At 43.6% G+C, this 17,724-nt stretch overlaps 1 protein-coding gene across 3 annotated transcripts in view; it reads left to right on the top strand.

The window, feature by feature from the left end:
• The first annotated feature begins 529 nt into the window (after positions 1 to 529).
• PTPRQ (protein tyrosine phosphatase receptor type Q) overlaps positions 530 to 17,724 on the top strand; it is a 110,375-nt gene continuing 93,180 nt past the window's right edge. For 2 of the 3 annotated variants that reach the window (XM_080971306.1, XM_080971305.1), the window contains exons 1-11: positions 531 to 553; positions 1,769 to 1,869; positions 2,512 to 2,649; positions 3,584 to 3,719; positions 4,165 to 4,416; positions 5,271 to 5,488; positions 6,340 to 6,526; positions 6,654 to 6,938; positions 7,630 to 7,911; positions 8,510 to 8,779; positions 10,086 to 10,346. In XM_080971306.1, the coding sequence (XP_080827432.1) occupies positions 1,822 to 1,869; positions 2,512 to 2,649; positions 3,584 to 3,719; positions 4,165 to 4,416; positions 5,271 to 5,488; positions 6,340 to 6,526; positions 6,654 to 6,938; positions 7,630 to 7,911; positions 8,510 to 8,779; positions 10,086 to 10,346 (2,077 nt within the window). In that variant the 5' untranslated portion in view covers positions 531 to 553; positions 1,769 to 1,821. Of the gene's footprint in view, positions 554 to 1,768; positions 1,870 to 2,511; positions 2,650 to 3,583; positions 3,720 to 4,164; positions 4,417 to 5,270; positions 5,489 to 6,339; positions 6,527 to 6,653; positions 6,939 to 7,629; positions 7,912 to 8,509; positions 8,780 to 10,085; positions 10,347 to 17,724 lie in introns of all 3 variants that reach the window. The other variant, XM_080971307.1, reaches the window with a different exon arrangement.

Raw genomic sequence — 17,724 nt, 5'->3', positions numbered from 1 at the left:
AGCTTCCATTTCGTTTTCTCCATGACCCTTGGGCCATTGTGTGCCTTGTGGGTCCTCCAGTCTTAAGGCTTTGCTGGGTCGTCTGCATTGTAATTAATGCAAATCTCCTGAATCTTAAAAAAACCCCAATCCTACCCCCCTCCCCCCCAAACAGAATTCCCCTCCTTCTTTAAAAATAAACTGAGCGTTTAGCGCTATCCGGATTTGTCTAATTCCAAATGCAGTTTGGAGCTCGGGATTCAAATTGGATTCTTAAGGCAAAGTTTTTTAAAGGGGGGGGGGGTGAGAGCGCACGTTCCTATGGACCTCAGAACGAAGGTGTCAAAGCCTCCCGCTGCTGCCTCGCCTTCCTTTCCTCCCCTCCTCAAGTTTCCATGGAGACCTCCCCTCCCACGCAGCCCCCGCAGCAGCCTAAAGAAGGGAAAAAGGCGAGAGTCGCCAGAAGTAATTGGACACGGGGACCAGAAAGCGCGCGCGCCAAGGAAGAGCTGGCCACGCAGGAGAAGACGGCGGCTGCTCGCCGAAGGCGGTCTTTCCTTTCCTTTGCCAGCAGGTGGGTTCTGCGCTTTGGGAGAGGGAGCGCGAAGATTTGAAAAGGGCGTCGGGGAGGAAAGGGAGGGAGGTTTCTTTCGCACGTGCGTTTGGGGGCTTCCTTCCCCACCTCCCTCTTAGTGCGTAAAAGCGCATGTGAGGACTAAATGGACTGGACAACAAACTATTCTAAACACACACACACCCCACTTCTCGCGGTAAGGCAGAAAGGTTACTTCTTTTTTCTGGCAAGTGTATATAACTGAAAGCTTAGCATCATGGGCGTAGTCAAGGGGCGGGGGGGGGAGGCAGCTTCCCCCCAAAATCAATCAAAATCAATACAAATCTGAGGTCCTGCCCCTCCTGCCTCCCCCCCCCCACAAATCCTGGCTACCTATGCTTGTTGTTGTTGTTGTTGTTGTTTAGTCGTGTCCGACTCTTCGTGACCCCATGGACCAGAGCACGCCAGGCACTCCTGTCTTCCACTGCCTCCCGCAGTTTGGTCAGACTCATGTTTGTAGCTTCGAGGACACAGTCCAACCATCTCGTCCTCTGTCGTCCCCTTCTCCTTGTGCCCTCAATCTTTCCCAACATCAGGGTCTTTTCCAGGGAGTCTTCTCTTCTCATGAGGTGGCCAAAGTATTGGAGCCTCAGCTTCACGATCTGTCCTTCCAGTGAGCACTCAGGGCTAATTTCCTTAAGAATGGATGCGTTTGATCTTCTTGCAGTCCACGGGACTCTCAAGAGTCTCCTCCAGCACCATAATTCAAAAGCATCAATTCTTCGGCGATCAGCCTTCTTTATGGTCCAGCTCTCACTTCCATACATCACTACTGGGAAAACCATGGCTTTAACTATACGGACCTTTGTTGGCAAGGTGATGTCTCTGCTTTTTAAGATGCTGTCCAGGTTTGTCACTGCTTTTCTCCCAAGAAGCAGGCGTCTTTTAATTCCATGACTGCTGTCACCATCTGCAGTGACTATGGAGCCCAAGAAAGTAAAATCTCTCACTGCCTCCATTTCTTCCCCTTCTATTTGCCAGGAGGTGATGGGCCCAGTGGCCATGATCTTCGTTTTTTTGATGTTGAGCTTCAGACCATATTTTGCGCTCTCCTCTTTTATGCTTAGCTAATAACAATGCAGTAGATGAAAAAAAGCAATGCAACAGAAATGAAAGCAAGTGGGGGCTGCTATATTAATTATCTTATATTTCTACATTTATGCAACCATAATTTAGCTATTGGGATTCTGACCCAAACCAAAATCTGAGAGCCAAAGCAATCCCGCTCTATGGACAAAGCTGTTTGGTTACTGATTGTTATACAGTGCTCATTTCAGGTAAGACATCATGAGCTCTGTTTTATCTAGCAATATTTGTCATGTTTGCATAAAGTTAGCTATTCTTTGATGTTTCAATTACAATAACAAATTGCTTCATGAATGACAACAAACTACTGTTTGATTTGTTAAACTGCACACATAAAGGGAAAGATAAGGAGAATTTAAAGATTTTCTGAATGCAGACATTGTCTGCATTATCCCAGTCTAAGCTTCATAGCAAACCATTTGGCAAACAGTATCCTTTTAAAGCAACTCAAAAAGGTCATCAAGTGCCCTCATGTAAGATCTCCTTGCTTCTGGGATGATGTCCTGAGCATGCAGATCTAAGTCCCACAATGTGCCATTTTCAGGGTGTCTATACTAAATGCTTATGAATGCTTGAAAGTTGTGTATCCCCAAAGATCCTTGCAGATTTGCACATGCCCAGAAGTTTAGTTTACTTTCCTAGTCAAAGAAGAACCTCTTGGTAAGGTGGCAGTTTAAAGCAGTGGAGCATTACAATCTAGATAAGTTCATAATATGAAGCTAGGTAGATATTAGCTTTGATGACTGCTAAGTGATATGTAGCAACTATATATTGTTTTCCCCAAAATATGCAGTTAATTATCGTTTGACATATACTTCATCTTTGCATTGCAGATATCTGGTGGCCTGAAGTGTGGTCAAGTAAAGAAGCCATCTAGAGCTGTTTTCTTGGAGTGGTCAGAGTTTCCGAAAGGGAGGAATCCAGATTTTTATGTTGTAACATACCACCTCACTGATGACTTGGCTCAAAAAGTAGGCTGTATGCTTAGCATCACATGCTTTCAGCAGTTACACTAATTTGATTTGATCGCAGGATTTGGTTGAACATGTTTTCTTAAAAAATAATATTAGCAAGGGTGTTTTGGTTGTCTAAAGAAAGTTTAAGAGAAAATGGTTAACCTTTGAAAATAAAATTTATGTAATCCTATAGGTTGGAAAAAAGAAAGTCCAAACAGGAAGATGTTATAAGGACCCTTCCAATCCACATAGTATTAGGCAATCTGACCTTTATTTCTCCTGAATGTAATAGTAAATGAGTTTGTTGCTGCACTTGCTGGGCTCTCTATAGCTCTTTTAGTTATAGACCATTCCAATAGAAATGCCATTTGAATGATTATAACCTGGGTGCTTGTGATAAACAACAAAACCATAAAAGAAATTGAAACTACAATAAAAACAAAAACCAGTCAGCAAAACAAAAAGCCTGTACAGTGGTACCTCGGGTTACAGGTGCTTCAGGTTACAGACTCCGCTAACCCCAAAATAGTACCTCGGGTTAAGAACTTTGCTTCAGAATGAGAACAGAAATTGCACACCAGCAGCATGGCGGCAGCAGGAGGCCCCATTAGCTAAAGTGTTACCTCAGGTTGAGAACAGTTTCAGGTTAAGAATGGACCTCCAGAATGAATTACCGGTAAGTTCTTAACCTGAGGTACCACTGTAATAATACAGGCAAGAGGGAGGAAACATTGTTGCAGAAAGATTACAGGGTGGGAGGCATATATGCATGGAAAGGCATGCCAGAATTTGAGAGCTGCAATAGAAAATGACCTTTTTCTCATGGAAGATGGCACTTGAGGGAGGGGAGGATGAGATGCTCTTTAATTAATACTGTATTTAGAACTACTGCCTCAGATACAGTGCAATATTAATTCTTAAAATAAAATAGCAGTCTTTTAAATTGCAGAATGTGAAAAGTGTTTCCACAACTCAACTAAAAGCACAAAATGTTACAATTCTGCTTGAAGAAGGGAAGAAATATGATGTGATGGTGCAGTCACTGAAGAATGGGAAAATTCTACATGCAAAATCATTCAAGACACGTAAGTGCAGGCAGACTCCGTTTATGAGGCGGTTACATTCCGAGACACCACACACTTTGGTGAAATCGCATATAATTGAAACCCATTGAAAAAGCCTGCAAACAGCCTTCTCCGCCCCTTTAATGATGTTTTAGTGACATCTTTATGCTGTTTCTGGGTCACTTCCAGGTTTGGTCTGATGCTCGTATACACGGTCGCACACATATTGGACATGCCTAGCTGGGAGGGGGCCTGTACAACAATGTAGGACTTACTTTTAAGATAATCACAGACTAAGATGGAAAAGGTATATGATTACATTTAATATTTTATAATAGCCAAGTTGATATTGAACAGATACAGTCTCTCACACACCCCAATCTATTACTTTGGTAAAAAAAAAAATTTAATTGTGTGAATATTTCCCCCCTATTAATCTGATACAATTTTCTAATTTGGTTTGCAGGTGGAATTTCAGACATTGTCAAAACACACGTGACGAGTACTAGTGCATTGTTTAGCTGGAATATTCTAGCTAACGATTTTTCTGTTGAAATTTCATGTAATAACATTTCTCGGATGTTTAAGCATAATGAGGTCTTCTATGAATGGACAGATCTGAGACCTGCAACTTTCTACACTTTTAGTTTTAAATTTAAACAGCTTCACTTGGATTTTGTTAATGTGTCGCAGATGCTGGATATTCACATTGAAACAGGTGTGTACTTCCAATTTTGTATTTTGCTATTCCTGGTCTAAAAGCATCTAATATACTGAATTTAGAAATGACCAATGCCTGGATGGGAGAGTGTCTGGTAGCTCCATGTAGGCCATTTGTAATTTCTACAAAGGAGTAGAATACAGGTATAACCAGGGCTTTTTTCCAGCCGGAACTCACCGGAACTCAGTTCTGGCACCTTTCAGGTGGGTGCCATTGCCATTCTAAGAGAATAAGGGTGGTGTTCATTGTGAGTTCTGTCACCTCTTTTTCTAGAAAAATGGCACTGGATCTAACCAATTAAAATATGAGTGAAACCAGGCTGTCTCTGCATGCTTATGAACCTATGAATCACTAAAGTTAGAAGACGGAAGTGCCTCATAGGTTCATCTAGTGACAATCCACACTTCCATCACCTGGTTCTGGTCCTTGACATCTGCCCCACCCTCCCACCACAGCCTATTCCACATTGCTCCAGAGAGGCCTTAGTTGGCTGAAAGTGGAAGGAGGTAACAGGAAACTTTCCCCCCTGAACTTCCTTAAGTTAACCTAACATTTTACTAATACAATACAGTATAAATATGCCCATTAACAGACATTCACGGTGTCAATCTACAAACTGTGATGTGAATACAGGCATTGTTATTCCACTACAACTCAAGCAGACTTTTAAGAGCATCCTTTATGAGACTTGTATAAAACTATGATGATTTAATTTGTTTTAGAAAAATTAGTGGATGTGGTAGGTATGCTTAATTTAACCGTCATCATATAGGAAAATAGATTTATTTAGTCATGTGTGCATGTGTGTTGAGAAATGATTTTGGAATACTGGAATTATATGTCCATTTTAGGTTTGTGTTCAGATGGTTGGACAGCTTTCAAGCATGGCTGCTATAAAGTAAGTAAAGAAAGCAAGCCTTGGAGTGTGGCACAACAGAGCTGTGAATTATTTTCAAGTGGGGCACATCTTGTTGATACAAAGAATAAAGAAGAACATGCATTTCTTACTTCTTATCTGCGGTCATTCAGTCACATAATCATGCTATGGACAGGTCTCAATGACATCAAGGTCAGTATGCTATATCTGAGGTTAGTATGTTAGATCCAGCCCTGCTCAGTCATTTGTACTTTTTACATGCATTCCTAGTTGGAGCCCTTGCAGCTGGTAGAACTTAAAAAGGTAAAGGGACCCCTGACCATTAAGTCAAGTCGCCGACGACTCTGGGATTGCGGCGCCCATCTCACTTTACTGGCTGAGGGAGCTGGCGTTTGTCCACAGACAGCTTCCAGGTCATGTGGCCAGCATGACTAAGTCACTTCTGGCGAACCAGAGCAGCACACAGAAATGCTATTTACCTTCCCGCTGGAGTGGTGCCTATTTATCTACTTGCACTTTGAAGTGCTTTCAAACTGCTAGGTTGGAAACAATGGGAGCTCACCCCGTCGCGGGGATTCAAACCGCCGACCTTCTGATTGGCAAGCCCAAGAGGCTCAGTGGTTTAGACCACAGCACCACCTTGACTCAAATTGCCCTGACATAGCAAGGAAAGTATCTGTGGTTTTTGAGGGGAGACTTATATAATCAAGCACTGCTTCCAAGGATGGAATGACAGCTTTATTTTAATTAATTAAGTTACGATGCACTTTTAATTCACTTGAATCTCTCAAGTGGAGGACAAGAATAAAAAAATAGCCAAATTCAACAACTGATCTCATATAGTAGGAGGAAAAAATCCAACAATTTCCAGTATACTAGAAGGTCAAATGCCTGCCTAAAAAGAAACATGTTTGACAGCCTGCCTAATGAACTTGCTCAAAAGGAACAAGGCATGACACTTGTTTGCAGTATATCAGGTGTATTGTGGAATGCAATTAACTAAAACACGAAGGAATTTATTACAGTAATTTTGATTTTTGCAGGAAGAAGGACATCTCTCATGGACAGATGACTCCCCATATTTTGGACAATCTGAGTTCTCTTCTCTGCCAACGATCCCAGAAAATGAAACTGATTGTTATGCATTCCAGCGAAATTCTAGTGGTCCAAATTACTTTTTCATGCCTTTCTTCTGCTATATCCCATTGCCATATATTTGCAAATATGAATGTAATTATTTTATTACTGCTATCAATTTAAAACATTTTATTAAAAGTTACTTTTAATTAAGAATAATTTAAACTTTATGTTCAGAATTGACATTTGGGTTTAAAGTTTTTAAAATTGTTCTTTTCAGTGTCCTCTGTTCCTGAAAACTTCACATTTAAGGTGCAGGATTTTGGCACAGATGAAGCAGCACTTTTTTGGAGCAGTTTGATTGGCTGGTTTACTTCAGACTTTCAGCTCAGTATTAAATACTACTTTGAACTTTCAGAACAACATTCTGAAACTTTTACTTTAAATTCAACGCAAACAAAAATTTTGAAATTGTGCCCTGGTCGTTTGTATAATTTTTTATTATCAGCGAGAAGCCCTGAAGGGGCACATATTAGCTTATACCCAGTGAGGATGCTAGAGACAAGTAAGTTGCATTACAATAAAATATGATATTAATGTAACACATTTTTAATATATGTCATCCATGGAAAAATAATATATTGTGTTTTATCATGATCTTTAAATCTCTGCATAAAAAAATCAGAATCAAATGTTGGTTGGAGTAGACCCATATAAATCAATGGGACTTAAGAGTTAGTTATGAGTAGGGATGGAAAGACCTGACAATTTTGGTTCTTTCACTTTCTCATTTTTCAAACCTCGCAGTTCAGTTCTCCACATTTCTGCAGCAGTTTAAGATTTTTAAAAAATCTTCATAATAATTCTTATATAATTTTTGTCCCCCCAAACCCCAAATTTTTCTATTCAGCTTTAACAAATGTACACATTTTTGCAAGTAATTTCTCCTATTCTCCTATTCACAGAGAAGGAAATGTATGTGCTTTCCTCCAACACTGTGCACCACTAAATTGATGAAAACTGGGCCAAAAATGTATGTGTGAGAAAATATCACAAGTTAAACAATAATATAGGGAGAGAGATTTTAAGACTTTAAATCTAAAAAATATTTAATAAACAACGACAACAACGTAGTTGAGTCCAGCCAATAGACTGTAAATATTTTATTTATTGCACCTTCTGTTATTTGTCTAAGGTATTTGTACCAACAGCTACATTTATATCAGAATTCTGTTTTCCCATCTTTTGATCATTAGGACCATTACATTTACTCAATGTAAAGGCAACACGGGTGACGTCATCAGAAATAGTTTTGCAATGGGATTATCCAATGAGCCCATGTAATGCATCCTTTCATCACTACCTAATTAGCATCTTAGAGAGTGGAACAACAAAGTGGGAAGCCATCTCATTTGGAAAAAGTAACACTTCTGCTGTAATTGGAAATCTCAAGCCATACCATCAGTATCAGCTACAGATTCAAAGTGTAGCTGAAAAGGGAACTCTAAGCTGCTACGATCCTATGTTAATAGTAACAGGTACATAATTTCTGTTTTATAAAAAAATCTACATAATTACTTTTAACTGGTAGTAATTTAGGATATATGTCCTAGGACTCCTAAACAAAAAGAAGACATATGGAAGATGATAGCATCTACAGATAAGTTCAGCATGCAGTTAATTATTTATTTCACAAAATTTATACACCACTTGCTTGTAAGAAAAACAACAACCTCAAACCCTCATTCTTAAGCAATCTTATTTTCATTCACTCCCCCCTCTCCCTGGAGTCCCTTATGGTACCAGATGTTTGCTCCTGGGTTGTGAAGGAGATGGAACTGTAGGGGAAGGGGAAATTAGTAAGAACATCTCCTCCTTTTCTGCTAAAATTTAAAATGTTTATCCAAGTTGTTAGAGAACATGTGTTACAATTTATGCAATTCTCCCATTTTAATAACCATGAAGGAATGTCAATATTCTAAAATAATTATTTTTTGTGAAGCTACGACTGAAACAATGAAACAGTGACTGCATGCATCCTTCTCAACTGAGAACCGAGTTTTAAAAGGAGAGCTAATCAACTAGGAATAATCTGTCTAACTGATATGCACTGTAGATATCATTTTCTTTGTTTAGGTGTCAGCCCACCTATGAATGTATTCATCCATCCAGAAGATATAGGAGAGGACCATGTAATTATCTACTGGAAACTGCCACAAGAGGGCCAGGAATCCTATATCCAAGCAAGACCATCTGCAGTTGAGGATAAAATCATGGTGTTCTTAGTAAACAATACGGAGAGTTTTAAAATTGAACTCCTAATACCTGGAATGACTTATGAAATAGGAGTGGCTACAGTAACAAATGGAAACAAGAGTGATCTAATTACCATTCAATGCACTCTTAGTAAGATGTTTTAAGACTTTTTTTGGGGAGGGGAAGAAACATTGTTATTAGGACGGGGACACACACACACACACACACACACACACACACACCTTAAATGGTTCTATATCAGTTGTGCCATTGCAGACACATGTCAACTCAAAAGTAAGTCCTGTTGAGTTAAATGAGGCTCATTCATAGTGGGTATAGGAATGCAGCCTAAAAGAAGTATACTTATTAGTAGTAGTTGCTGTAATCCAGTATGGAAGTTTATCAGTTGGATCAGGATTAAAGCCTGTGAAGGAAAGTCTTATGGTGAGAGCTAACATTATGCTAACAGGACTTCTCCTCCCTCCCTTCTCCCTGCAGTCCCAGTACCCCAACCTTCCAAAGCAGATAGATTATGGGAGTGGAAGACAGGAAGGGAAAGCCTTATTTGTGTGAATGGAAATCCATTGCACAAGTAGGTTGCCATAATATGAAGTAGATGATAGAAGCAGAAATTATTTCAAAGCACGCTAACACAATATTTTGGAATTGTTGCCTTGTGGAAATGAGAAATTACTTTCGTTGCCAACCATCAACTGGCTTGATTGAGAATAAGAGCACTGTGGTTCTCTCCCCACCCACCCCGCTCAAAATAATGACACATGGTCTGAGAGCAAGAGAGTGTGTATGGTAATGTTTTTCAAAAATCATTTTAGAAAGAATACCTATAATTCACTTCAAATACGTGTAAGGTTGTGCAGAAAAGATAGTATTCTAAAAACAGTAGGCAACACACAAAATATGAACACTACATAGTTTGTCAAAGTGGCATGACCATTTCCAGTGTTCCATAAATTTTATTTCTTTAGTTTAGCAGTTGATACCCATACTTTGATGAGATGGCATAGATGTGAGAAAGTTAATAATAATAATAATAATAATAATAATAATTTATTATTTATACCCCGCCCATCTGGCTGGGTTTCCCCAGCCACTCTGGGCGGCTTAAAATTTTTTTTATTAAAATACTGTACTACGTCAAAGTTCAGCCGGAACATTAAATCAGGCCTTAGGCCAGTTAATCAGGAGTTGATAACTCTTCTGAACAGCTTGGATTTTCAAAGCATTAAACCCTCTTGATGCTTCCATTGAAATGAACTGTATTTGTGTTGACCACCTAGCAGACTATAAAATCCATTGTTTGCCAACAATATTGTATCTGACAATCCTTACTTTATAGTCCCCTGCATTAAAAACATGTGGTCTACATTTACTGTTCTAATTTACAGCTGTTTATAAAACATGTTTGATCTGATCTCTCCTTCTGTTGTCACTCTAGAACCCAAACCAGTACAGATTGTCATCCCCTATGAAGTTCAAAGTCATTCTGTGGTTTTATTTGTTCAAATGCCTGCTGTCGGAGTCTTTGATGGCTTACACGTCATGAGTAAAAGAGGCCCTAATGCAACTACAACTTTGTCAACTGATGGGAAAGTAACTATAGAGAATTTAATCCCGGGCACGGAATATGATTTTTTTGTTTCCACTACAAGTGGATCTATGTTAAGTTCTGTATACCACCTGCCAGCTATAAGAACATGTAAGTTATTTAAGGTTATGTGATTACATCCTCTTCCTTCAATATGAAAACTTGCTGTAATTTGTCTAGTCCATATATTGTTTTCATAACTATATGTGGAAGTATTTGTCAGAGCCATTTCTGATTAATTTAATATAATATATTGTCTATAAAATTATAGGTTGTATCCAGCACTGCAGTTCTGTTCATGCAGCAGACATCATGGTGCACAATGGAATTTCTCTTCTCTGCCATACAGCCCTGTATCTCAAAAGCATCTATTGGGTTTATACCAGGAGAGAAAAGGAAATCTACTTGACTTATTATATTATATCATAATTTTTAAACTTCTCTGTAACTTAGTAGTTCAAAATATTCAGCCTAAGGCTGTGCATGTTTTCTTGGATGTAAATTGCAGTGGAATTCACTCCCTAACAAGTATGCATATGTGATGGGACGATGAGCTGCTTGTGTGTAAAATCCTAGTCCCTCAGAGTTTGGTCAAGTTTGCAAACCTCTGTCTGTAACGGAGCCCCTTAAACATGGCTCCGTCAGTCGCTGGCAGATTCCGACAGTGGTTGCTTTCGGAATCGCTTCCAACATAAAAGCTCCTTAACGGAAACACGTCTTCTGGACTCTCTGCGTGACAGTTTCCGGCGAGGAGTGGGTGTCCCTACAGGAGGTCCTGAAACCTCCCCACTGTTTTCGCTGGAAGTGTCTCTGAGCCATCCCTCCAGCTCCCTTTCCCTCAGCCCAGCTCCTCTCCCCCTACTGGTTCCCTCTTCAGCTGCTGAGTCTCTCCCAACCTGTGTGAGCCCTTTCACTTCCCTTCCTTCCGATGGCAGTTCCCTGACATCCACCTCCCCTCCAGGGCCCCCTTCATCCCCTCTCGCCCCCTCCTCTACGGGCGGTGAGGAGGCAAAACCCCGGAATGAACTTCCTTCATCTTCCGATGTCCCGAACACTTCTCTCCACCTGTTGCGGTTCCTGGTCTCGAAGTACTCCTCCTCCTCAGAGTCCATCTCCCCTTCCCCTTCCGATTCCGAGAATCCTTCCAACTCCTCCTCCTCATCGGTGGTCCCAAAGTATTCCCTCCGGAACCTCTCCACAGGCTGAGGTTTCCTTGGGAACCTTTGATGGAACGTTTCTATCAATACCTCGTCATTGATATCTTCTGCCATTACCCAAGTGTTTTCTGACTCCGGTTCTCCTTCCCACGCTACCAAATACTCCACCTGATCCCCCTTCCATCTGGCGTCGAGGATTTCTGCCACATGGCTGCTGCATTCCCTTTCTTCTATGACCGGTCCCCGAGTGGCCATCCCTTCTCGTCCCCCCTCATACGGTGACAGTAACGACCTGTGAAATACTGGGTGCAGTTTCATGTGGTTGGGTAACCGGAGCCTGAAAGCCACTGGGTTGACCTGTTGAATGACCTCAAAGGGACCCAATCTCCTGGGTCTTAATTTCTTACAACCTCCTTTGAACGGCAACCCTTGGGTTGACAGCCACACCCTATCTCCCACCCTTATGGTTTCACCTTCCCTTCGGTTCTTGTCTGCCTGCCTCTTGTATTCTTCCTTCGCCCTTTCTAAGTTGAGTTGGAGCTGACGATGGATTGCTTCCATTTCTTCTACAAAATGCTCGGCTGCCGGGACACCCCATCTCTCCCCTTCTCCCCCTGGGAAAGCCCTGGGATGACACCCATAATTAGCCAAGAAGGGGCTCATCCCTGTGGACACATTCTCGGCATTGTTGTAGGCAAATTCCGCCAGCGCCAACTTTTCTACCCAGTCATTCTCTCTGTCATTGACATAACACCTCAGGTATTGCTGGAGGACCCCGTTTGCTCTTTCCGCCTGCCCGTTGGTTTCAGGGTGCCGGGCAGTCGAAAAGTTGACCTCCACCTGCAGTAAGCTCATGAGCTTCCTCCAGAACCTGGAAGTAAATTGTTTTCCTCGGTCTGAGACCACCCTCAATGGCACCCCGTGCAACCTAAAAATGTGTTCTACAAATAACTTCGCTGTCTCTTCCGCCGTGACTGCATGCGAGCAGGCTACAAAGTGGCACATCTTTGTTAGTAGGTCTACCACCACCATGATGGCTGTTTTCCCCTTGGACTTCGGCAGATCAGTCATAAAATCTATCGACACTGCCTCCCAAGGTCGTTCTGGGGTTGGTAAGGGTTCTAATAGCCCCGCCGGTGCCCGCCTCTCCCCTTTGGCTCGCTGGCATTGCTCACACCCTCTTACATACTCCCGTACATCTTCCCTCACCTTAGGCCACCAAAATTCCCTGGTGACCAACCACATGGTTTTGTGTTGTCCAAAATGCCCCGCCGTGGGGCTGTCGTGCAACTGCTTGAGTACCCTCCCCCTTAAGTCTCCTTCAGGGATATACAGTGCCCCTTTGTAATACAAAGCTCCATTTCTTTCCTCGAAACCCCCTGGTTCCTCTTCCTCACCCCTAAGACCTCTGAGCTTATTCTGGGCGTATTCATCATTCTCTGTTTCCTCTACCAGTTCTCTTTGTCCCACCAATGCCGCCCCACACACCCAGCGGTCCTCTGGAATGACATGTCTCTCTTCGGGTGCTCCCTCCTCCTCCAAATATTCAGGTTTGCGTGAGAGAGCGTCCGCCCTAATGTTCTCTGGGCCTGGCACGTAACAAATCTCAAAGTTAAATTTGGAGAACTCCTGGGCCCATCTCACTTGCCGTTGGTTGAGCACTCGTGCCGTCCTCCAATACTCTAGGTTCTTGTGGTCAGTGCACACTTGCACCTTATGTTGTGCGCCAATTAGCAGGTGCCTCCATCTCCGGAACGCCTCATGAATGGCTAGTAGTTCTCGGTCATACACCGTGTAGTTCCTCTCGGATTTGTTCAGCTTTCGCGAAAAAAAGGCACACGGTCTCCACTCTGACTCCTCCCTCCCTGGCTGCAGAAGCACCGCCCCAATCGCTCTGTCTGATGCGTCAGTTTCCACTCTCATCGTTTTTTGTAAATCCACATGCAGGAGTTGTTGTTCCGAGGCGAAGGCCCTTTTTAGTTCCTCAAATGCTCGCTCCGCCTCCTCAGTCCAAACGAACTTCTTCTTACTGCTGAGACAGTCCGTAATGGGCGCCGTCAGGTGGGCAAAGTTTCGGATGAACTTACGATAGAAGTTCCCAAATCCTAGGAACCTCTGCACATCCTTCCTTGTTTTGGGTGTTTTCCATTCCAGCACCGCCTGGACCTTGCCGGGATCCATGGCCAATCCCTTGTCTGACAGGCGATACCCCAGGAATTCCACCTCCTTGGTATGAAACTGACACTTCTCCAGTTTCACCCACAGCTGGTTGGCTTGCAGCCTGCTCAACACTTCTCTGACGTCTCTCACATGCTGCTCCTCATTCTCAGAATACACCAACACGTCGTCTAAGAAGGCCACACAATTCTTGTAAAGCAAAGGCCCCAGGACGTGGTTCATAAACGATTGAAAGCACGCGGAGCCTCCTTGTAGGCCGAAGGGCATAACTAAATATTCAAATGCCCCCAAAGGGGTGAACATGGTGGTTTTCCATTCATCCCCCTTCCTTATTCGTATCAGGTTGTACGCCCCCCTTAGGTCCAGTTTAGTAAAAATCTTTCCCTTCCTGACCCTTGTCAAAATGTCGTCAATCCTGGGCATAGGGAAAGCCACTGGTTCTGACACTGCATTTAAGGCCCTGAAGTCACACACAAGCCTCGGCTTGTTCGTGTTTTTTTTATCCACAAAAAACACTGGGCTGCCCCCCACCGCCCTGGACTCTCTGATGAACCCTCTCTTCAGGTTCTTGTCAATGAACTCTCTTAGCTCCTGCATCTCTCTGTCTGACATGGCGTACAGCTTGCCTACAGGGAGCTGTGCCCCAGGGAGTAAATTGATTTGACAGTCAAAGGGTCTATGCGGGGGTAATTGGTCAGCTTCCCTTTCGCTGAAGACGTCGCGGAGATCTGCGTATTGTCGTGGTACCTTCACGTTCTCCGTTACTTCAGTCCCTGCTAGGGTGGCTTGGGCCCCTGCCAAACCCTTTCCCTCTTTGCAGTGTTCTAAGCAATGTGCTGAACCAAAAGAAACCACTCTCTGATGCCAGCCCACCAGCGGATCATGTAACGCTAGCCAGCTCATCCCCAATATAATGGGAGCTCCTCCCAAGGTGGCCACATTAAACGCTATCAGTTCGGTGTGCCTTGCCACCTTCATTATCATTGGGACGGTCTGCAAGCTGACTTCTCCTCCCAACAGCTCCCTGCCATCGATCGTGGTCACCTGCAGGGGGTTGCTTAAAGGGATCGTCTGTATCTGGTGTTCAGCTGCAAACTCTTTGCTCATGAAATTGCAGGAGCTGCCTGAGTCCAACAGCGCCTTTATCTTTAGAGGGTGTCCGTTTGGCAGCTCTAGCGCCACTTCTATCACTAGGGCGGGTTTAGGAGGTTCTGGCGTGGGCACTTTCACTGCTCTTTGGCCTGACTGCTGTGCCCCGACGGTGGCAGCCAGGCGTTGGCTTTTACTTGCTTCGGTATTTCTTCCTCTCTTCCCTCCACAGCTCCTACCATCCCTTGCCATTCCTTCCTCTGGGGGCAGACTCTGGCAAAGTGACCTGGCTGTTGGCAGAGATAGCATTTCCGGGCGCCTTTTCCCTCCTTCTTTCCCCCCTCACTGGGCTTTGAAACTGCGCGCGCGCGCGCTGTTCCGATTTCCATCGGCTCTGCCGGCGGGAAAGTTGGCTCTGGAATGTCTGGAATGCGGAACTCCTTCCAACGTTCCCCCTTCCCTTCCCGCCTCTCCAATGCTCTCGCCTCCTGGCGCGCTCCTATGGTCAGCGCTGATTTGGTCAGCTGGTCCATAGACTCCGCCCTGGGCGCCCGGGAAAGTTCGTCTTTCACAGCCGAAGAAAGCCCTTCTTCAAAAAGCATTTGAATGGGTTCCGCCGATAGATCCCACCCCAATTTATGGATCAACATGGTGAATTCAGTCCAGTACTCACGGACAGATCGGCTCCCCTGTTCAATATCGCTGGAAAACATCAGATCCATGGCGCGAAAGAACTTCATCGTGTCCTTTAGGACGTCACTATTCGCTGCCATCAGGGGTCTAACCCAGTCTCTCGCCCCCTTTTCAAGATGCCCAATCACGAAAGCCACTCTTGATTCCTCGTCAGGGAATTCATCAAACTGCAGATTGAGGGCATATTGCATCTCTGTCCGAAAGCCATGATAGTCTTTGGGCTCCCCCCCAAACTTCTGCACCAATCCTGGTACCTTTCTGACGAGCTGGGTGTCTTTCCCCTTTTTGTCTGCATCCTGAGCCCTCCTCTCCTCAAGCCTCGCCGTCTGCAGCGCTAGCTGGACCTCCAACACCCGGTACCTTTCTTCCAGGCTTGGACCCGCTCCAGCTCCTGCTTCTCCGGTTCCGGCTGGGTTGCTCATGATGCCTTCTCCTGCACAAGCTGCTCACGAAGACTGTCGGAATGCTGTGATGGGACGATGAGCTGCTTGTGTGTAAAATCCTAGTCCCTCAGAGTTTGGTCAAGTTTGCAAACCTCTGTCTGTAACGGAGCCCCTTAAACATGGCTCCGTCAGTCGCTGGCAGATTCCGACAGTGGTTGCTTTCGGAATCGCTTCCAACATAAAAGCTCCTTAACGGAAACACGTCTTCTGGACTCTCTGCGTGACAGTTTCCGGCGAGGAGTGGGTGTCCCTACAGGAGGTCCTGAAACCTCCCCACTGTTTTCGCTGGAAGTGTCTCTGAGCCATCCCTCCAGCTCCCTTTCCCTCAGCCCAGCTCCTCTCCCCCTACTGGTTCCCTCTTCAGCTGCTGAGTCTCTCCCAACCTGTGTGAGCCCTTTCACTTCCCTTCCTTCCGATGGCAGTTCCCTGACAGCATAGGATTGCAGTCTTGGGTGGTATAAACAGTATCAGCAGTTTGTGATGGTGTACAACATTTGAGACCACAGATTCTAATGTACATTAGCATTTCATAGAATCATAGAATCATAGAGTTGGAAGAGACCACAAGGGCCATCGAGTCCAACCCCCTGCCAAGCAGGAAACACCATCAGAGCACTCCTGACATATGGTTGTCAAGCCTCTGCTTAAAGACCTCCAAAGAAGAAGACTCCACCACACTCCTTGGCAGCAAATTCCACTGTCGAACAGCTCTTACTGTCAGGAAGTTTCTCTGTGTACAGTAATACTCAGATGGTTCTACCAATAACTGCAATCAATGTTTATAGGGGAATGGTTAGATGCTGAGTCAAAGTATATGAACCTTAATATTTTTTTTTGTATGTTCATGTAGTCCTGATACAATACAGAGAATGGGGGAAAGAGTAACCTGCCGATTTCATGGCTGTTAATCAATCTCCTTTTTAGTTGCGTATTTCCCCACCTTCTTGTATGCAAATTTTTGGCACTGAAATAAATGGAAGTGGGTTACACTTTAAGCAAATAGTAAAAGTGTAGCAGGAAACATAACATTTTTAACACAGTATCTTTCTGGTATTTAGATGTGGAATATTACAATCTATTACTGAATTTCCCACAAGAAGGGAAAACCTCTTTGAGGAAATGGAGAGGTTTATCACCATCTGATTCTATGTTTTGGCATTTGCTATGCCTTCACTGCAGCTCATCTCATCCTAAAATAGTAGGAATTTGGAGCTGCAGTAGGACGTTGTGTAACAAGAATTAACTTTTCAAAGAGAATGGGAAGAACACAGATTCAGAAGGAATGGGCTGTAGAGGTAGGGAAATGTAGACAAGAGTCTTCAGGATTTGTTATATGGAATTCCACAAATTATGGAGGACTGAATTACCCGGGGGGGGGGACACCCCAAGATGAGAATGGATGGAAATACAGTATTTCATCTAAGCAAATAGGCTAGGGCCTACAGAATGACACAGATAGGAAAGCAAATAGGGGTTGTATCCAGTGGAGTCATCCTATTAGTGTAAGGACTTCTGTCTGCACAATGTTTCTCTTCCTCCTCTCCCTGTGTGCCCCTTCCAATTCTGCTCCAGAAAAGATTGGGGGGGCATTGGTGTGCACAGGGCGAGAAGAAGTCCCATTGCACAAACTGACTAATTATTGGATACGATCCATAGTCTCTAAAGCAGGAATGGCTACCTGTGTGTGTTTACCGCTAAAGCTCTAGAAGGTCCTTGATGTCTCAACCCAAATTTACTGACACTGCGGTAAAAATTGACTTGTTCTTGGCCCTAAAGAAGTATTTGAGGAAACAGAATTTGGCCATACATACCTGCTCTAGTATATAAAGATAGTGTGTGTGTGTGTGTGTGTGTGTGTGTGTGTCTTTCTGACATTCAAAGCATTTATAAGCTTCTTTATTGCAGAACTACTTTTGAAAATAAAAGATA

Source organism: Podarcis pityusensis (assembly GCF_964106645.2).
Source record: "Podarcis pityusensis genome assembly, chromosome: 10".
Lineage (NCBI taxonomy): Eukaryota > Metazoa > Chordata > Lepidosauria > Squamata > Lacertidae > Podarcis > Podarcis pityusensis.
The sequence above is the reverse complement of the archived record's forward strand: the minus strand, read 5'-3'. Positions and strand labels throughout refer to the sequence as shown.